Below are 18,267 nucleotides of genomic sequence, written 5' to 3'. Positions count from 1 at the left end.
AAGAATCATGTCCATAGTCTGAAGTCTGTTGTTAAGTTTAAATATAACAGGTTAGGGCCGGATAGCTGGCTCAGTGATTAAGAGCACTGGCTGCTCTTCCAGAGGACCCAGATTTACTTCCCAGCACCCACATGGTGGCTCACAGCCATCTATGATGCCAGTTCCAGAGATCTGATGCCTTCCCCTGGCCTCCAAAGCCACTGGCATGCATGTCCACATACCTATCCCCACCATGAATAAATTAATAAATCTTTGGAAAAATTACAATAATATATTATAGACTTTGGTTATTTACACTCTATCTTTCTAAGGGCAAAGATCATGCTACCCATCAGCCGATACTCACTAATATTGGCTAAAAAAATTGTTAAATCTTTTGTTAATTTCTAGTAGAAATCCATTTAACAAAAGGAAATGTGATGGTGATGATTAGTATTTGGAAGGAGCTTGGTGTGTTGATGTGCCCAGACCAGCAACTTTGGCTCGTGAGAGGTGGAGGCAGGAGGATTAGAAGTTCAAGGTCATCCTCAGCTGCACAGTAAGCTTGAGGCTAGCCTGGGCTCTGGGAGACCCTGTCTTAGAAAATCAAACAAACAAACAAAAGCCCTACATCTCAAACAAGCAAAACAAAACAAAAGCATCAGTCTTTGGAGTCAAAGAAAACAATGTTTTAGGCTGAAATAGGTAATATAACATTGTTTCTGGTCACAACAAAGCAACTTTAGCCAACAGATGGTCACCCAGGAGAAAGGAACGACAGAATTGAAAGGGTAATTGGCAGAGTTCTTGGTACCAACAGAGCCCAAGTTGGTTGAAGCTGCAAAATACCAAATGCCACCAACTGTTTGAATGTTCACCTCTGTGGGATTTTTTTTCATTTATTAAAAAGTAAAGACCAATTTTTATTCTATAATTTCTCCAGGGAGAGGTGACAGAGGAAAAGAAGGAAGTCTTAGAGAACTTATTTTTGCCATTCTTTTTCAAAACAAAATTATTACACATTTAACTCTTTGTGAAGATCATGGGATTAGATTTTCCCTTCAAGTCCAGTTCCCAGGATGGATGCATATGTAGCTTCAAACACAGATAGAAGCAGCACAATTGAGTGGCCATAACAGCAACTTTGCTATGAATTAGTTCATGACGGACAGTGGACAGTGATGGTCAGGTTTTCCTGGGGACGTCTCGTGGGGATTCCTGCTCTGGCATGAGAAACACCCACTTAGAATCAATTATGTCGCTAAGCAAGACAGCCTCGCTATAGTGCTAGCTGGCATAGTCAGAGAGCTTTACTTACAGAGACTGAAGTTGTTTGAGACTTCCAAACTGGTTCTTGTGGACATACAGAAGAGGGTTGGACGACAGGTTCCTTTTTTATCATTAGAGGAAGGAGGAGGATAAGTATGGCCGTTATTATTATTTTGGAAGGCTAAGATGTTGCCAGTTAAATCTGATGATGAGGCAGGGAACTTACAGTTTCTGAAGAAGATGCAGGTTGCTGAAAACGTGAGCTGGTAGTTTTGTTATCATATTGCTAGACAGGTCCCTGTTGACGACAGTGAGAACCAGAAACAGTCACAATGGGGTTAAATGGCTTGGGCATCTCTCCCCACAGTTTACATCTTCCCAGTTGATGCAAGAGAAAATATGGGTCCAGTTCAACCAGGCTGCGAACTGGTGACATCCCAAGAGTCAGCCGAGGGTTTTTTTTTTCCCATCACTGGCAGACCATGTGGTATCATGCTCATCCTGTTCTGTCTGGAATTTCCTCTCACCCCTTTGCAAATACATTCTGGCTCTGGGACCCCTGATTAATTTCCTGTTTGGCGCACACTCTGCTCACAGGTATCACCCACATGTCTGTGATTCCCACTTATTCCACGTATGCTTGTCCAGCTAATCTTTTGGAGGTCAAGACTTGCATCTTCTATGTATTTTGCATTCCATCTAAATGAGTGGTAGCCACTCGGCATCTCCTCAGAGAATCTTGAGTGGATAAAGTTATGTATTTTAAATATTTTCCCCCACCTTGTTCCTGGGGATGGAGCCTAGGACCTCGTGCATGCTGATCAATTGCTCTGCCACTGAGCTGCATCCCCTGGTGGTTTAGTTACATTTTATAGTTCTATTTTGCACAAGAAATTGAGTATTTCTAATGAAATTTGATACCATTGTCCAGAAATATGATACCATAACCTAGAAAGAGTCGTAGGGTAGTGACTCTAGAGACTATGGCAGAGATCTGTTGCAACTGGAGGCACAGATCTGTGGAGGCTCTGAAACAGCTTTCTAAGAGATGGTGTTAAAGACGAAACCTGTGTACAATTATCTAATTAAGCATAAAGTAAAACATCTTTTAAAAATGTGTATGGGTGTTTCGCCTGTATGTGTGCATACCATGTGGGTGCAGCACTAACGGCCACCAGGAGAGGGCATCAGATGCCCCGGAACTGGAGTTCCAGACAGTTGTGAGCGGCCATGTGGATGCTGGGAACCCAACACCGGTCCTCTGGAAGAACAGCCAGTGCTCTTAACTGCTGAGTCATCTCTCCAGCCCCAGAGTATAAGATCTTAACTATTCTTGGGATCTTGATAGATACGGGCAAGCTAGAACTAGCTATCGAGGTTTTTCCCTAAGGAAGTTGATTTATGGTAACAGCCAGGGTTATGGTTTGGATGTGGTCCGCTCCCCAGTGGTTCAGGTAGGAGAGGCGTGGTCTTTAGTGTTGAGGTGTGGATCCTTAAAAAGGAAGGCCCTCGTGAGGAGTAGTTAGGCCCCTGTGTGCACACCCTCAGAAAATACTGAGGTAGTTTTGTGAGATTCCCGGTAGCTTCTGTGCGAATTAAAAAGGAGGGGAGTCTGACTCCTGACTACCTCTTTCACTTCCGGTCTCACCATGTGACCCCCTCTGCACATCCTCATCATATTTTCACCAGAGGCTGAATTGATGGATCTGACTGACAGGTCTTGGACTTCTAGCCTTTAAAACTGGGCTAAACAAACCTCTTTTCTCCATATAGTACCCAGCCTTGGCTATGTTGTGACAGGGACAGAAAACAGACAAATACAACTATAACACAAGGAAGAAACAAAATAAGGAAAGATGAATGACAAGGGGCGGAGCCATCAGTCTTGGTTATTGAAATTAGGAAGCGCTCGGCAAAGCCCTAAGGATTGGATTTTAGATTTAGTAAAGGAAGGGCAACTTTTAAGGTGAGTAGAGTAGAGCTTGACTAGAGAAACCCATGCTTGGGATTGGACATTGTCTTCAGGAACCCACAAATGACTCAGCATGGGTGGAAGACAAAATATATGCAGGAGCTGTAGAGGAAATGCACCCAGAAGGGTCCCAGGACACAGGAGGTGAGGGCCATATACAAGCTTCAAGGCCTTACTTCCCAGAGTGCAGTGGAAGCCTTGGAGACATACACACACACACACACACACACACACACACACACACACACACACACACGTGTGCACACGCTACAAGCCACTCGCCATCTCAGGCATCTGCCTCTGGTTTCTATATCCCACATCCACATTCCTTCCCCAGACCTGACCAGGAACAGCCCCCAAGAGACCTACTGCTGAACAAGTTGTCTGCAGGAGTTTGACACAGAATGAGTTTTCAGTTCAAGAACAAAACATTATCTATACAAGTCACTTTAAACATTTCTGGATTTTATTTATAATACCCATTCATTTCATGGATTTATTGTAATTATTTTAAAAATGCCTTTTTTGAGTTATTAGCCCCAGTCCTACAGAGCCAGGCATAAAGAATGGAGGAAGGGTTGCTTAAGATATCAATGACCCTTTTAACAATCCCAATCAGCAGGATGAGGTCTTTATCCTACTTACCAATGTGTATCACATCACAGATTTAATTTTAACTTCCAATGATTCAGTTATGTGGGCAGCAATAAATTCACAGCTAAACAGAGGTTTTCCAAAGTCTTAAAGCTATAAAACATGTATTTGGACGGAGAGTTATGTGAGGTGTCTGAAAACTTTTCCATGAGCCTCTCCTCACTGTAGACCAGTCTCCTTGCCTTACCAGCTACAGAAGTCATGACCTCTTGGGGATACGAAGAGCATCCCTCTGACCAGAAATAATCAGCCAACAACATATCAATCATGTCTCGCTTCATCCGTCATCCATTGAGGGCTAACCATACCGGCCATTAGAGAAACATCATCCACGTGTTTAAAAGACCAATCCCCAACACACATTTACATGAAATTGACCCAGGGAGAATAGTCAGAGAAAGTTAGGGCAGGCTGCCTCCCTGTCAATCCTAGCGTAGGATTTTAATATGCTCTTGACTTCAGGATCATGAGGGTTTCCTAATTGGGTTTTAATATCTAATAGCCTACAGAAGTTTGATTGTTCCAAGTAGAAATACAGTCTCCCTCATCATTTAGATTAATAATCTTGGAAGAAAGCAATCACATTCTTCCCAGTAGAACATGCTACTTACAGTTCTCCTAAATTTTTTAAGGAAGAAAATGTCTTCTCTGGAACAAACCCAATTTGATTTCTAGGCAGAAACCTGTAAAACATGGTGAGAGTTAGTCTGCTGTGGCAATCAGCTCCTGCTGGGAGACGCCACTGCTCCGGGGGCCTTTTAATAAGCCTCCTTTGGGGACTCAACAGGAGCTGGGCAAGACTTTCCCCCGAGGAAAATCATACCCATATCTCTTAGGAAGCTCTGCTGGGCCCAGTGTGGTCTGTGAAGTCACATTGGTTTGGTTTCTGATCATTTTTGTAAGTGTCTCTTTTTAAATTCTGTTCCCGTTTCTCTCTAGTCACACATTTAATCAGCAAGCGTTGCTGCGTGCTTACTATCTCCGGAAAACTGCAATCACGACGCACACAAACTACTGTGTTTCTTAGCTTGCCAATGCAAATGTGCCAATTGGCCAATTCATCTGCCCTTTCCCGCCCCCAGGGCAGGTACAATCAGCAATCAGAATCGCCAGTCAGAATTTTTGGCCAATCGAAATGCATTAGATTGCACCCACTTTCAATCTTTGGCCAATCGGGATGCATTAGATTGCTCCCACTTTCTTTGGTTGTGGGGTACCTAGCTTGATGAGTACTAGCTACTTTCAGGTGAAGGATTTCATTTCCTCCACCCCCTTTCCCTAATGAACTTTCACATCAAGGCTGGAAACAAAACAGTACTTTGAAATCCATGGTCAGCGTTTTCCTTGACTCTCCCCATCTACAGGGCTCCTCTCGTACTGAAGCGCACGTGTACTTACAGAACCGTGAGTGAGTCGCACGTAAGGAAGGTGGAGTTCGTTAGGTACTTTATTTCATTGTTTGCCAGATCCCTGAAAGCCACGGAGGGAAAACACTTCAAACACCTTTGGATAAACCATCACTTAGGGGTGCTTTTCACTGATAGAATAGTTCTGAATTTTATCTTTCCTTCCTTCTTTTTTTCTTTTTGTCATATATCTTTCCTAATTTTTGTAGGATTTCTATAATTAATATTATGTTTCCTTTTTCTTTCCAACTGATGCTAAAACTTAATTAAAAAACAAAAAACAAGCCGGGCAGTGGTGGCGCATGCCTTTAATCCTAGCACTCGGGAGGCAGAGGCAGGTGGATCTCTGTGAGTTCGAGGCCAGCCTGGGCTACAGAGTGAGATCCAGGAAAGGCTCCAAAGCTACACAGAGAAACCCTGTCTTGGGGGAAAAAACAAAAAAAAACAAAACAAAAAAAAACAAACAAAAAAAAAAAAGGAAAGGAAAGAAAGAAAGAAAAAGAAAGAAAGAAAGAAAGAAAGAAAGAAAGAAAGAAAGAAAGAACAAAGGGAAGGAAGAGTCCCTCTGGGCTGGACACTATGCTGTTATCTATAAGTGATGGTTTTAATGACTCTCAGGTACGTGAATCTCTGGTACCTTTGGTGGTGTTTGGGGGAGGACTACGAGGTGGGCTCTTGCTGGTCCATCTGCCCCCTGTCTGTTCTGTCGCTTCCCGGTGTGTAAATGAATGTGTTCAACTCCTAAGCATTTCTGTGACTGCATCTCTAAGCATTTCTGTGACTGCATCTCATGGATCCCAGGTTGGCCTCAGACTCTGTGGAACTGAGACTGGCCTTGAACTCCCGATCCCCTCCTTTGCCACCTTACATGTAGTGGTACTAGAATATTACACCCTTCTAGTCCCCTCATGTAGCCTGCTGCTGGCCTTGAACTGGCTATGCAGCTGAGGAAGCCTTGATCTCCTGATCTTTCTGCTTCTTGCCTCCTGAGTGATGGAATTGCAGGTGTGAGCTACCAAAACTTATGACTAATTTTTGATGGGTTTTATTCTCATAGTTTTCTGTTGTTTTAATAATGGCACACTTATATAAAACCTCTATTGCTTACAGGCCTTTTAGTGAAAGATAAATAAATAAATACATACATGGAAATTAGAGTCAGGAAATCAACAAAAACGCACCTGTGAATGTGAGAGCTGAGATACTGACATTTTATTGATTTAGGGGGACCCAGTCACCTAACTTGACCACGAGAAGAGCTGTGGAGGTGATGTATGTTTTTGATGACTGACAATCTTGGGTTGCTGTAGAAACTCAGGGAGGTGTATGTGGCAGGAATAGTGGGTGGTGCTGAAGTCCTGAAACTCTTTAGCAGGTAGTAGTGGCTTGGTGTACCTATGTAGCAAGGGTTTCCTGATCACCGATCATGTGGTGGGCGTGGCCTCAGTCCTGTGGGGGGTGGTGGAAACACATAGGCATCCTCTGAGGCTGACCAGTGTGTGGAGACAGCATCCTGGAGGTGATATTTCAGTGGACATTGGGAGGGATGAGGAAGAAAGCCTTTCGAAGCTTTGAGAAGCCCATGAGCCTGGAGATGGGTTTAGAATTGTAGTTTTCTACGTTTGGATGGAAGGGCATGTAGAGGAAAGTGGGGTTAAAAAGAGCAGATGGGCAAGGGATGGCCAATGCCGAGGGAAATAGGTAAGGGATAATAAGAAGATTGTTCCGTAAAGTACGCCTTTTTGCATAGCACACATACTGTGCCTGAAATGTCCCTTCTCAGCATTGGTTGTTGTCCATCAGTCTGGTCAGAACAAGCAAGAGAAGACAAAAGGAGTTCAAGTGGACTCATGAGACTCGGCCGGGTGTTAAAAGAAAGAGCAGAAAACGCTACTGTCAGGGGACAACCGCGTGATGGGTACAGGTTGGTGGCCAAGGCTGAATATGACCTTACGCGGTTGGGGACACTCCAGGGACTTTCTTGTTCATTTTAGGTTTTTGTTGTTGTTTTGTTTGTTTGTTTGTTTGTTTTTTGAGACAGGGTTTCTCTGTGTAGTTTTGGTGCCTGTCCTGGATCTTGCTCTGTAGACCAGGCTGGCCTCGAACTCACAAGAGATCCGCCTGCCTCTGCCTCCTGAGTGCTGGGATTAAAGGCGTGCACCACCACCACCCGGCCCTCATTTTAGTTTTATGATTTATTTTTAGTTTAAAGATTTATTTTTATGTAACCTGTAGGAGTGTCTTGCCTGTGTTCATGTCTGTGTGGCACAGATCCTGTGTGGCACAGATCCTGTGTGGCACTCTCCAGTGCCTGAAGAGTACAGAAGAGGGCATCGGATTTCCTGGAACTGGTGGTTGTGAGCAGCTATGTGTGTGGGTGCTGAGACTTGAACCTATGACCTCTGGAAGAGCAGCCAGTGCTCTTAACCACTGAGCCATCTCTCCAGGCGCCCCTTTTTTGTTTTCTTTTAGAGACAGAAAGCTCACTATGTAAGCCAGGCTTGGCTTACATTCTCAGTCTTCCTGTCTCAACCTCCTAAGTGCTGTGTTACAGCTAATCTCAAAAGGTATTTTCTCATTTTATTTCACAAGGTTGTGTAAGGTCACTTTTATGCAAGTGTACAATGTACTTTGAGCACACCCACCCAATCCCCTGCTACCTCCCCTCTCCTCACGGGTGTTTAAAAACAGCAAGTGACAATAATATTTTGGTTTAGGGGAGACACGTTAGATGGATTTTAAAGATAATTCTGAACTAAATTTATGGCTAGCCTCCTTAATCCTAGCATACAAGAAATTCAGTCCTTAACAAATACTCACATCCAGTTAAGTAGAGGCATCTGGGCACACAGACGTTCAGGAAGGACTTCCAGCTGGTTACTCACCATGGACCTCCACACAGAGAAAATGGCAATTAGACACAAAATGCTTAAGCCACATCAAAGAGAGTAGTTTTGCTCTTCTCCAGATTTGAAAATTGTCTGCTCTAATTTATATTTTAGGATGAAGTCTTCATATGTAACTACACTTTCCAAATCGTGCCTAAGTGTGTGTACGGCCAGGGGCAGGTGCTGGCAGTCTGTGGCTGTGTGTACAGCATACATCCTAAGACAAATTATCACTCACTTTAATTTTATGAGGTAAAGCGAAAGCAAGCAGCAGACAATAACTGTGAAGTTCATGATCGTTTTCCTTGTGTACCGCAAGCTCATTATGATTTCCAGCACCATTAGTTCTCAAGATGTTTTCTCAGGGATGCATTAATCATTTATAGCATTAAAAAACCATCCTGGAAACTGCATTAAATCTAGGATGTGACAGTTAGGGGAATTATCGAGAGCGAACAGTTCATGAACATGCTGAGATACATGATTAATTTAGGATACCGCGGTCCCTTTGATAAATGGACCAGTCACGGTGTTGCGTCACCCAGTGGAAAGGAACACTGGAACCCCCCCCCCCCCCCGCCCCGCCTGCCAATCATCCCAGCATACTAACAGTGCAAGCACAATTATGGAAACATCTCTGTCCGTAGGGCCTAGATTTGGGATTTTCATTCGTTGTCTCTGAGAAAAAGCGTATTTCCTCTAGTGAGAGTGGAGTGGGAGGCTGCTGGAAAGATGGCTCAGTGGTTAAGAGCGCTGTCTGCTCCTGCAGAGGACCTGGTTCAGTTGCCAGCATCGATATGGCCGCTCACAAACGCCTGGAACTCTAGGTCCAGGGGTCTAACGCCCTCTTCTGGCCTCTCTGGGCACTGCATAAACATGGCGCACAAACAGGCCGGCAAAATACTCATAGGCGCGAAACTGAAAGTGGAGTTGGAACTGTGTTCCTGTGAGATCCTGTTATGTTTCATTCAGTTTAACTGGGATGTCGGGAAATAAAAGCAGCTCTTTGTTCAACCACTGCAAACAGAAACGTGACTTGGGGCTTTAGGAGATGACAGAGGATGGATGCAGAGCCGGCCGCTTAGGCTGCAATCCGCCCAGCTGTTGCCTTTGACTTAGCAACAGTAACTACGGCCTGATGTTCAGCAAGGATGGGCTTGACGCTTTCGGTTTGCAGCATTTTCTCAAAGGCTTCTGTTTCGAAGGCAGGGGTACTGAAAGAGAGATGGATACTTACAAGAAAAACAAGGAGTTTAATCCAGTAAAGGACCTCGGTGAGACTCTGGTGATCGGATTGTCGTCTAAAATTCTGACAAGACACATCAAAATGTTTCCAGTGTTAGAGACATTCCTGAAATCAGTCCAGGGAAAGTATAAAAGGGACGATGAGAACCTGCCTCTCCCAACGCCTGGCCCACTCCTTCCTGGGGGGAAGAGGGGGCTGGGCGTCTTTTTCTTCATTCTCAGAGGGGGAGGGCACTGTTTTCTCCAAGGTCCTGCAGCTCTTCTCCTAGCGCTTACACAAAGTTGGAACTGATCTCTCTCTCTCTGCACCCACCTGACAAACACTGACTGGCTGAAATGGCCTCCACAAACACCCTGCCTGCGGTGGGCTGAATGAAGGGGGGATTCTCATAGTCCCCCTCAAATAATGTAACATGACATAACAACATGACATAACATAACATAACATAACATAACATAACATAACATAACATAACATAACATAACAGCTATGACTGGTCACCTCTAAACGGTAGAGGGGAATCGTATGTCTTCATTATATAGAAGTAACACATGAGTGAAGAGACAGATGTGTTGAATCAGATTTAAATGTCGCCCAGTGTTTGCAGACGTTGGAACTTCACACAGTACCTGCTACTACGAACAACTTTAATGCTTTTATATATCAGTTAGACAAATTAGAAAATGCATTTCCTTAATGACTGGTTAGATGGGTCATGCTGTGGGATGTTCTGTATGTCAAATGTGTTGCTCTGATTGGTTAATAAATAAAACACTGATTGGCCAGTAGCCAGGCAGGAGGAAGTATAGGCAGGACAAAGAGGAGAGAATTCTGGGAAGTGGAAGGCTGACTCAGAGACACTGCCAGACGCCATGATGACAAACAGCATGTGAAGATGCTGGTAAGCCACAAGCCATGTGGCAAGGTATAGATTTATAGAAATGGGTTAATTTAAGATATAAGAACAGTTAGCAAGAAGCCTGCCACGGCCATACAGTTTGTAACCAATATAAGTCTCTGTGTTTACTTGATCGGGTCTGAGCGCCTGTGGGACTGGCGGGTGACAGAGGTTTGTCCTGACTGTGGGCCAGGCAGGAAAACTCAAGCTACAGGGTCATCTTTTTCATGTGCTAATTTTTGATCTAAAAAAAAAATCTATGATTTTTTTCTTTTACTTAAAAATTCTGGTAGGAATTCTTTGCGAATTTCATACAATGTGTTTTGATCATATTCATCCCCCTCCTCCAACTCCTCTCAGATCCACCTCCCCCGTCCCAACCTACTCAAACTTTATGTCTTTTTTAAAACATCTTCTGAGTCCGGAATGTGCCGTCCCTATACTCTCTCGTGTGGGACCGTCCCCAGGAGGTGGCGGACCTACCGACAGTCACACCCTTACAGAAAGCCCGCTCTCCCTCTCATAGCACCTGTCAGTCACCGACAGCTCCTCAGTGGGGTGGGACTTCCTGCCCACCTCCCCCTTCCATGCTGGGGTATATTGTCTGGCTTTGCCCCCTCCCTTTCCTCATTTTTTTCTCTCTTTCCTTCCTCCTTTCTTTTCAATGGGGATGCATTTTTTGAGGAATAAGGATGACAACATGAAACAAACATCAACAGGCAGTGTGGTCTTTTAACAAATGCTATCTCGTGCCCTTCAAAAGGAGTAAATGATAGTACAATTCTTAGAAAATCACATTTTTAAAATGTATTTTTGTTTTAGGTATATGGGTGTTTTTCCTGGATGCCTGGTGTCCACCGAAGCTGGAAGTGGGTATCAGATCCCCTGGAACTGGAGTTAGAGACAGGTGTGAGCCACCATGTGGGTGCCGGAAACTGATCCCAGCTCCTCTGCAAGAGCAGCCAGTGCCCTTAACCACTGAGCCACCTCTCCAGCCCTGAAATCACAATTCTTTAATCTCACAACTAAATGATGCACTCAAGGAGGTCTGTGCAGATGAGCAAATGGACATGAACACATTTGTAAGGGGCCTTGTGGGAGGAAGAGAACACACATTGTATAGTGACAAATCACTGTTTGGAACTGTGTTTAGACAGCAAAAGGAAATAGTGGCCTTTGACACCAGGTGCCGCCTTGTATTCTCAGAAATCCATGGCACGGAGGACCAGGAGCAGACAGTTACAAGAGCACCTACTTACTATGTCACAGGAACTCTGCCCTGGACACTTCATATTTGTTACGTGACGATGCTCGTAGCAGTCCTTGTAAAGAAGGGGTCATTAAGGCAAAGGCCTGGCATGATGAGGAAGTTGGCTGGATCATTAAGCCCAGGACCAGGCTCACACTTGGTCTAGTGGAACCAAAGCCCTGAACTTTCCACAAGCCAGGCCAATCTGCAGACCGTGAACAAGGCAACACAGAACCTTTTATGGCTCTTTGCTTATTGTGTCAAGGAAAACACAAGCAGCTGATGAGAGATGCTTGGGGATAGAGCTGTTGGCTTAATGGTAAAGTGAGGAAATGGTAGGTGTTACTGGGTTCTCCAACCTTTTCAGAGCAAGCCCCGAACTGCTTGCTTCCTAACTCAGAGGTTTCTAACAAAGGGGCAATTCTCCCCTCCCAGGGGCACCTGGCAACATCTGGAGATACTTTTCTGTTGTCATAACTCTTAGAGAGAAGTTGCATTGTTGACATCAAATGAGCAGAGGCCTCCTGCAATGCACGGGGCACACTGTCTTCTCCGCTTCGAGCAAAGAGTTACAGAAGTCAAGATGTCAACAGTGCTGGGGTCGAGGACTTTCTGTTCTTGGTGACATTGGATGGCTGCCTGGCTTGGCAAGGCTGCCATTGGGAGCTGAGGCTCCTCTGTAATAACAAAGCCAGATTTCTTTTCCATGCAACCATCGCCTGACCTACTCATGTCTGAATTCCTTGGGCAAAATGCATCAGATTATATGTGAGTCAGAAACATAATAGACCAGAGACATCCCAGTCTGGAAACTATCCAGGCATTATTGTAAATCATTAAGACTATGAGCATTTGGAGGAGAGAGAAGAGCCAAGATACTTACAGCCAAGTGAGCTGATGCAAGTCTTTGAATATCCCAGGCCTGAGAGCTGTAATGCAGTTGTGGCTGAGGTATCTACAAACAGTACGGGTGAGTTCATTAGGCAAACTCCACACCTCAGTCAGCCACATACAATTAGACCGGTTCGGTGTTGTAGTCTGGGTATCTGCTTTTGCAAGCATGTTCTGAATGAGCTGAAGCACAAGCTGGAAGGACCAGGGGGTGCCCAGAAATACAAGTCCAGGCTGGGCCACACTATGACCAGGGCAAGCAACGTGGCCAAGAACAATATTGGTGGATATTCCATTAGGTTGGAGTAGAAAGAAAGATAACTAAATATGTTGAGCAGTTCTTACTTTAGCCTTTTTTGGTCATATTCTCAGTACGTTACTATTTTAAGAAGTATATATCCAGTGAGCAATGGTATGGGAAAAATAAGATACTGAGATGCTAAGGAAGTGATCTATCAGCAAGAAGACAATATTAGAGAGAGAAACTTTGCATGATTAATTATTCTTGTACTATGAGGAACTTAGGTCCTTTTTTTTTTTTTTTTGGTGTTGATTCAGGGGATCAAACTCAGGGCCTCTCATCTCATGTTAGGCAAATGCTCTGAGCTACATCTCCAGCCCTAACATGAATACCTTGTAGTCTTTTAAGAGTTCTTCCATTTCCCCATCCCACTCCATTCTACCTTTGTGGTCTTTTCTTCAAATGATACCCATAATATACTAATGAAGGAGTTACTCACAGGATCTGCAGATTATACAATCCAAAAAATGCTTTCCTGGATATGTGTGTGATGCAGTTGTGCTGGAGGTATCTGTGGGAACAAGACGGGGAAAGTCACGTGATTGCGGTAAGCCAGTCAGGTGATCGCAGTATACAGGCTTTAAGCTTAAATTGCTGTGTAATGACTTTTTCCCTTTTTCCACCTAAAGGCAGTGGGTGAAACTGGATTCTAAAGCACAGAGCTTTATTCATGTGTTGCCGGGAGGCATGGGAGCTACAAAACAAGACAAGGCAGGTAACGAGGGTTGGCCACCTGCGATCTGGACCACTGAAGTCTGGTGGTGGTTGCTGTGGGATGTTCTGTATGGCAAATGTGTTGCCCTGATTGGTTGGTAAATAAAACACTGATTGGCCAGTAGTCAGGCAGGAGGAAGTATAGGCGGGACAAGGAGAAGAATAAAGCTGGGAAGTGGAAGGCTGAGTCAGAGACACTGCCAGCCGCCACAATGACAAACAGCATGTGAAGATGCCAGTAAGCCACGAGCCACGTGGCAAGGTATAGATTTATAGAAATGGATTAATTTAAGCTGTAAGAACAGTTAGCAAGAAGCCTGGTATGGCCATACAGTTTGTAACCAATATATAAGTCTCTGTGTTTACTTGGTTGGGTCTGAGCAGCTGTGGGACTGGCAGGTGAGATAGATTTGTCCTGACTATGGGCCAGACAGGAAAACTCTAGCTACAGGTGGTGGTGGTGGTGGTGGTGGTGGTGGTGGTGGTGGTGGTGTGTGTGTGTGGTGCATCTAGTCATCTTTTATTCACTCAGGAGCTCTAGCAACCCTCTTTCCTAGCTGGTCTCTATGGGAGACCGACGAGCACCAGGCTGAGCCTTTAGTTCTGCAATTATCTTCATTGTGTTCTCAGGAACAAAGGAGTCCTTTCTAGATGTAAAGCAAGAAGCGAACAAATCAGGGATGTACTCAGGGTCCCAGCAGCTGCTGGACTCTGGCTGCTATGCTGTGTCAACTTTCAGGTCTATGAGTCACAAAACTTGAAAATACAGAATTGATTCGATAGTAGCAGTAACAGCACTATTGAGGGATCCATGGGAAGAACACGCACTTCTGGTCCTCATCATGCAATGGGAAGTTAGCCCTATGTTCTAAAGCAGGCTGGGGCAGGAAACAGCCATACTGATAGCGACTACTACATCAGTGGGTTTTGTTTTGTATAATGTGTGTGTGTGTATGTGTGTGTGTGTGTGTGTGTGTGTGTGTGTGTGATGCTGAGGATTGAACCCAGGGCCTTGTGCAGGCCAGGCAAGTGCTTTACATCAGTACTGTGCTGCTAACCCCTACATTATCTATGGCTTTGGTGTCTCTCATTTCCATTTGAATGGACACTTACACTATTACACAAGGCTGTGCTAATTGTTATGGCATTCTACTGTGAACCATGGGCAGAACATGTGTGTGTGTTTGGTGTCTAACTAGACTTTGAATTTTATTCTGGTGCAATAATTCCCTGTCAGAGCTTCCCAACTGTGGTAGTTTGAGTGTAAATGGCCCCCATAAGCTCATAGGGAGTGGCACTATTGGGAGGCGTGGCCTTGTTGAAGTAGGAGTGGCCTTATTGAAGGAAGTGTGTCACTGTGGGATCTCTTTTTAGGGTCTCTTTTGCTTAAGCTTCGCTCAGTGTCGGACACTTCCCATGGCCTTCTGATCAAGATGTAACCAGCATCATGTCTGCCTGCACGCCGCCAGGCTCCTGCCATGACGGTAATGGAGTAAACCTCTGAAACTGTAAGCGAGCCCCCTTCCCCCAATTAAACGTTTTCCTTATAAGAGTTGCTGTGTTCACGGTGTCTCTTCACAACAGTAGAAACTCTAACTAAGACACCAACCTTTCCTTAGAGTCGTGAGTGTGTTACGAAAATGACTAGAGTTGACCGTCTTTATGTCTCAAGGCAGCGGGATGGAAAGTCAAGACCGGCTTCTGGTTTATTAGCCATCCTCGGGGCAAAAACCAACCACACTTCCACGCACACCCCCACTTGGAAAACATTGCTGATCCAGGGCACCTGCATCATACCTCTGCCCACCTACAAAGCACCAATCCCAACGCTGCAAAAGAACCTTGAGAGGAAGTGAGCGCGTGTATCCTAACCCTTCCCTCTGACCCCAAACCTCCGCTTGCTTCTTGCACTGTGTCTGTGGGGAGACACACGCAGCAGAAATCCCTTTGGGGCTTATGATTCTGTTATGAATAGGACAAATGGACACAGAGCAGCGTCTGTCTGAACGCTAGAGGAGTGTCTGAAGATAATGAAAGTGGATGTGGTAAAATAGATTGTGATACAAAGGAAAACACTAAAAGCGTGTGAGATGCTAGTGAAGGCCCACTGAAGTTTCTCTTCAATATGAAATCCACTACTCAGTTGGGCCAGTTCCAGTTTATTTGAGATGATTTTTAATCCAAGGGCGCAACACATGCTTTTCCTCCTTAGTGGGGAGATGGGCGCCATTGCAAACTGTGACTGTGATGTGCTTTCATATTAGAAGACAAAGGAAAGAGACATTCAGACCGAGGGCCTGTTCGATTCCTCCGCCATGTGCAGCTGGTCTCCCCTCACCAACATCACTTAAGAATCCAGTTTCTTAAATAATGGAGAGCCCCGAGTCTTAGATCTGGTGGCTGTTGCCGGGGAGAGACTGCAAGTCTCAGGTCTCCAGTCCCAGGCGGGGACTGCCGATCTTAAGCTCTCTCCTCGGTGTCTACTTTCTTTTTCCAGAAGAGCCATTTAGAGAATGTGAGAATGGAAACATGACAGTCTGGCAAGCGGTGCCTCTTTCTACTCCAAACCGAGACACGAGTCCATTAATGTATCTCACACTGAATAGCTTGTCTCAGAACAGTTTCCTGGATCATGAATCTCAGCTCTTTCAGCTATCAGAGACTTCTCATGCGAAACACCGGGGCCTTATGTACCAAAATAAAGCAAATAAATACCTCAATGGCATGTGTGTTCATAAGCTATTTTTAAAGGTGACATTGTGCATGTTAGAGCCAGGCAGGCACCTTTAATTATGATTCATTGCCAATGATTGATTGCATTTAACAAGAACTCAGAGTAAGAAGAAATACCTAATTTTTATAAGGTTTGTGTTACAATGAGGAGGAGGATCACTGTTGGTTTCCATGGCAGTAATGATAAAACGTTAGAGTCAACCCCATAAATTGTTTTTTATTTCTCTGAAAGGTCATCGCAAACTGCTTTTTCTTCTTCTTCAACTTTAGAAAATCCTGGTGCTTTAAGAGGTTATTAAGATAACAAAACTGATCCACAGTAAAAGAAAATTTACATTCCTTGAGCAATGTTCATACATCTGGCAATTAAAGTGAAATTTTGATGTAGGAATTTTTTTCCCTTCATGTCAGAATGACAGTAACTCTACCTTGGGGACTTAGAGAGGTCTAGACTGGAGACTCAGTGGACAGGAAGTTATGTGCTATCTTGGGGCGATACACTGATACACAGTAGTGGTCTCAGCAAGCAGGGTTAGTCTCTACCTTTCGGGCCCTGAGGAAATTTGGGAGCTGAATTATGCAGCTATTCCCACATTCTTCCTTCCAGTGGTTACCAGCTGTCTCAAGTAAGGATGTGGACAGCAAATGAGGAAGGACTTGGCTAGAGATGTCCAATGTTAGGTCTCCTGTCTGAACATGCTGATGATCTCCCTGCCTCCCTGGGTACTCATCTTTCTCCTCAAACAGGGTACAAAAGGCACAGGATGGAATCATGCCTGGGACAAGACTGGATGTCTCAGTAACTCTGGAACAAACTGACTAATTTCTCTCCATCCCTAGGTTTTCATTGTGATAGTTAAGCGCCTCCATGTTCATCAGAAGCCTTGGCCTCTGGTTGTGATTCTCCCACTAGCTAATGATAGGTCTTAACTGAGTCCCTTAACCTTTGTACACTTCAGCTGGCTCACGTCTAAGGTGGTCTAATTAGAAATTCTTACAACCTCTATGATACCTGATAATAGAATTTGTTAGAGTTTGGGTCCTAAATGTCCCCCGAAGGCTCAAGTGTTCAAGGCTTGCATCTCAGCTACGTGCTGTTGGGAGGAGCCCAACCTTCAAGAGATGGGGACCAGAGGGAGGTCTTCAGGTCCCTGGGGGCACCACCTTGAAGAGAAGAGTGGGGGCCCAGCTTCTCTCTCCTCCTCATTCTCATCTGTTTCCTGGTAAGGAGGTTCCTTTGCCTCGCCCCATGATTCCAGGACAGGGCCTGCACCCAAACCTCCCAAACTGTGATTGAATGATACCTTTCCTCTTTATAAACTGATTGTCTCAGGTATAAGTGGCGGAAAGACAAAAACCTTGCCATTGTTTCTGTAGGTGACTGCTGTTAAATTGCTTCTCTGGTGAATAGTGTGAACGCCGTGAGCACGGCATTGATTGACAGAAGGAACATGTGGCTTTAAGAATGACGAAGATGTAGAAGCTTTGTGGTTCTGATTTCCTCTCTAGAGGACTCTTGAAGCCTAGGACTAATGTGTAGCTAAGCCAGCGTGACACTGACAGTACGATCACACTCTAGGATGGAGCAGAAGGAACTGACTATGTGTAGGGTTACGGAGAGAATAACCAAAGCAGGTGAGAGGACACCGCACATCCACACCATCCACACACAGCTCCACTAGGTGACCCTCTTCCAGGGATTTGTCTTACTTGAGGGAACCTGTCTTTAATTTCATGAATGTGGAATCACTGATAGCATTTCCAGAGACTTCTCTTTTATGCTAGGTATTGAAGGATAAAACAAGAAAACATTTGGGCCAAGGACCCGACATGTGCAACACCCCTTTGCTGATATTGTTACTAGACCTCTTGGCAGGTGTGGCATCTTCAGAGACCCAGAGGAACTCGACTTGGAAGGACTGGTAGACAATCAACCAAGCTACAAATGGCTGCTACGAGCCTGTGAGTTTCCTAGCCACAAATATCAATAGGAGGCATCATGCTGACTAGTAGAAACATTCTTATTTCTATCCAATGTGACTCTTTAAATACTCTACTTTGAAGACA

At 44.7% G+C, this 18,267-nt stretch overlaps 1 protein-coding gene across 1 annotated transcript in view; it reads right to left on the bottom strand.

Moving 5' to 3' along the window:
- Nucleotides 1–18,267, bottom strand: part of Rxfp2 (relaxin family peptide receptor 2) — a 45,860-nt gene that overhangs the window by 17,608 nt on the left and 9,985 nt on the right. Inside the window, 8 exon segments of the mRNA XM_059249089.1 lie at nt 1,298–1,369; nt 1,475–1,546; nt 4,486–4,557; nt 5,273–5,344; nt 8,101–8,172; nt 9,406–9,477; nt 12,445–12,516; nt 13,193–13,264. Of these exon segments, the coding sequence (XP_059105072.1) occupies nt 1,298–1,369; nt 1,475–1,546; nt 4,486–4,557; nt 5,273–5,344; nt 8,101–8,172; nt 9,406–9,477; nt 12,445–12,516; nt 13,193–13,264 (576 nt within the window).

The sequence above is a fragment of the Peromyscus eremicus genome, chromosome 23 (assembly GCF_949786415.1).
Source record: "Peromyscus eremicus chromosome 23, PerEre_H2_v1, whole genome shotgun sequence".
Taxonomy (NCBI): Eukaryota; Metazoa; Chordata; class Mammalia; order Rodentia; family Cricetidae; genus Peromyscus; species Peromyscus eremicus.
This window is presented reverse-complemented; position numbering and strand designations above follow the sequence as displayed.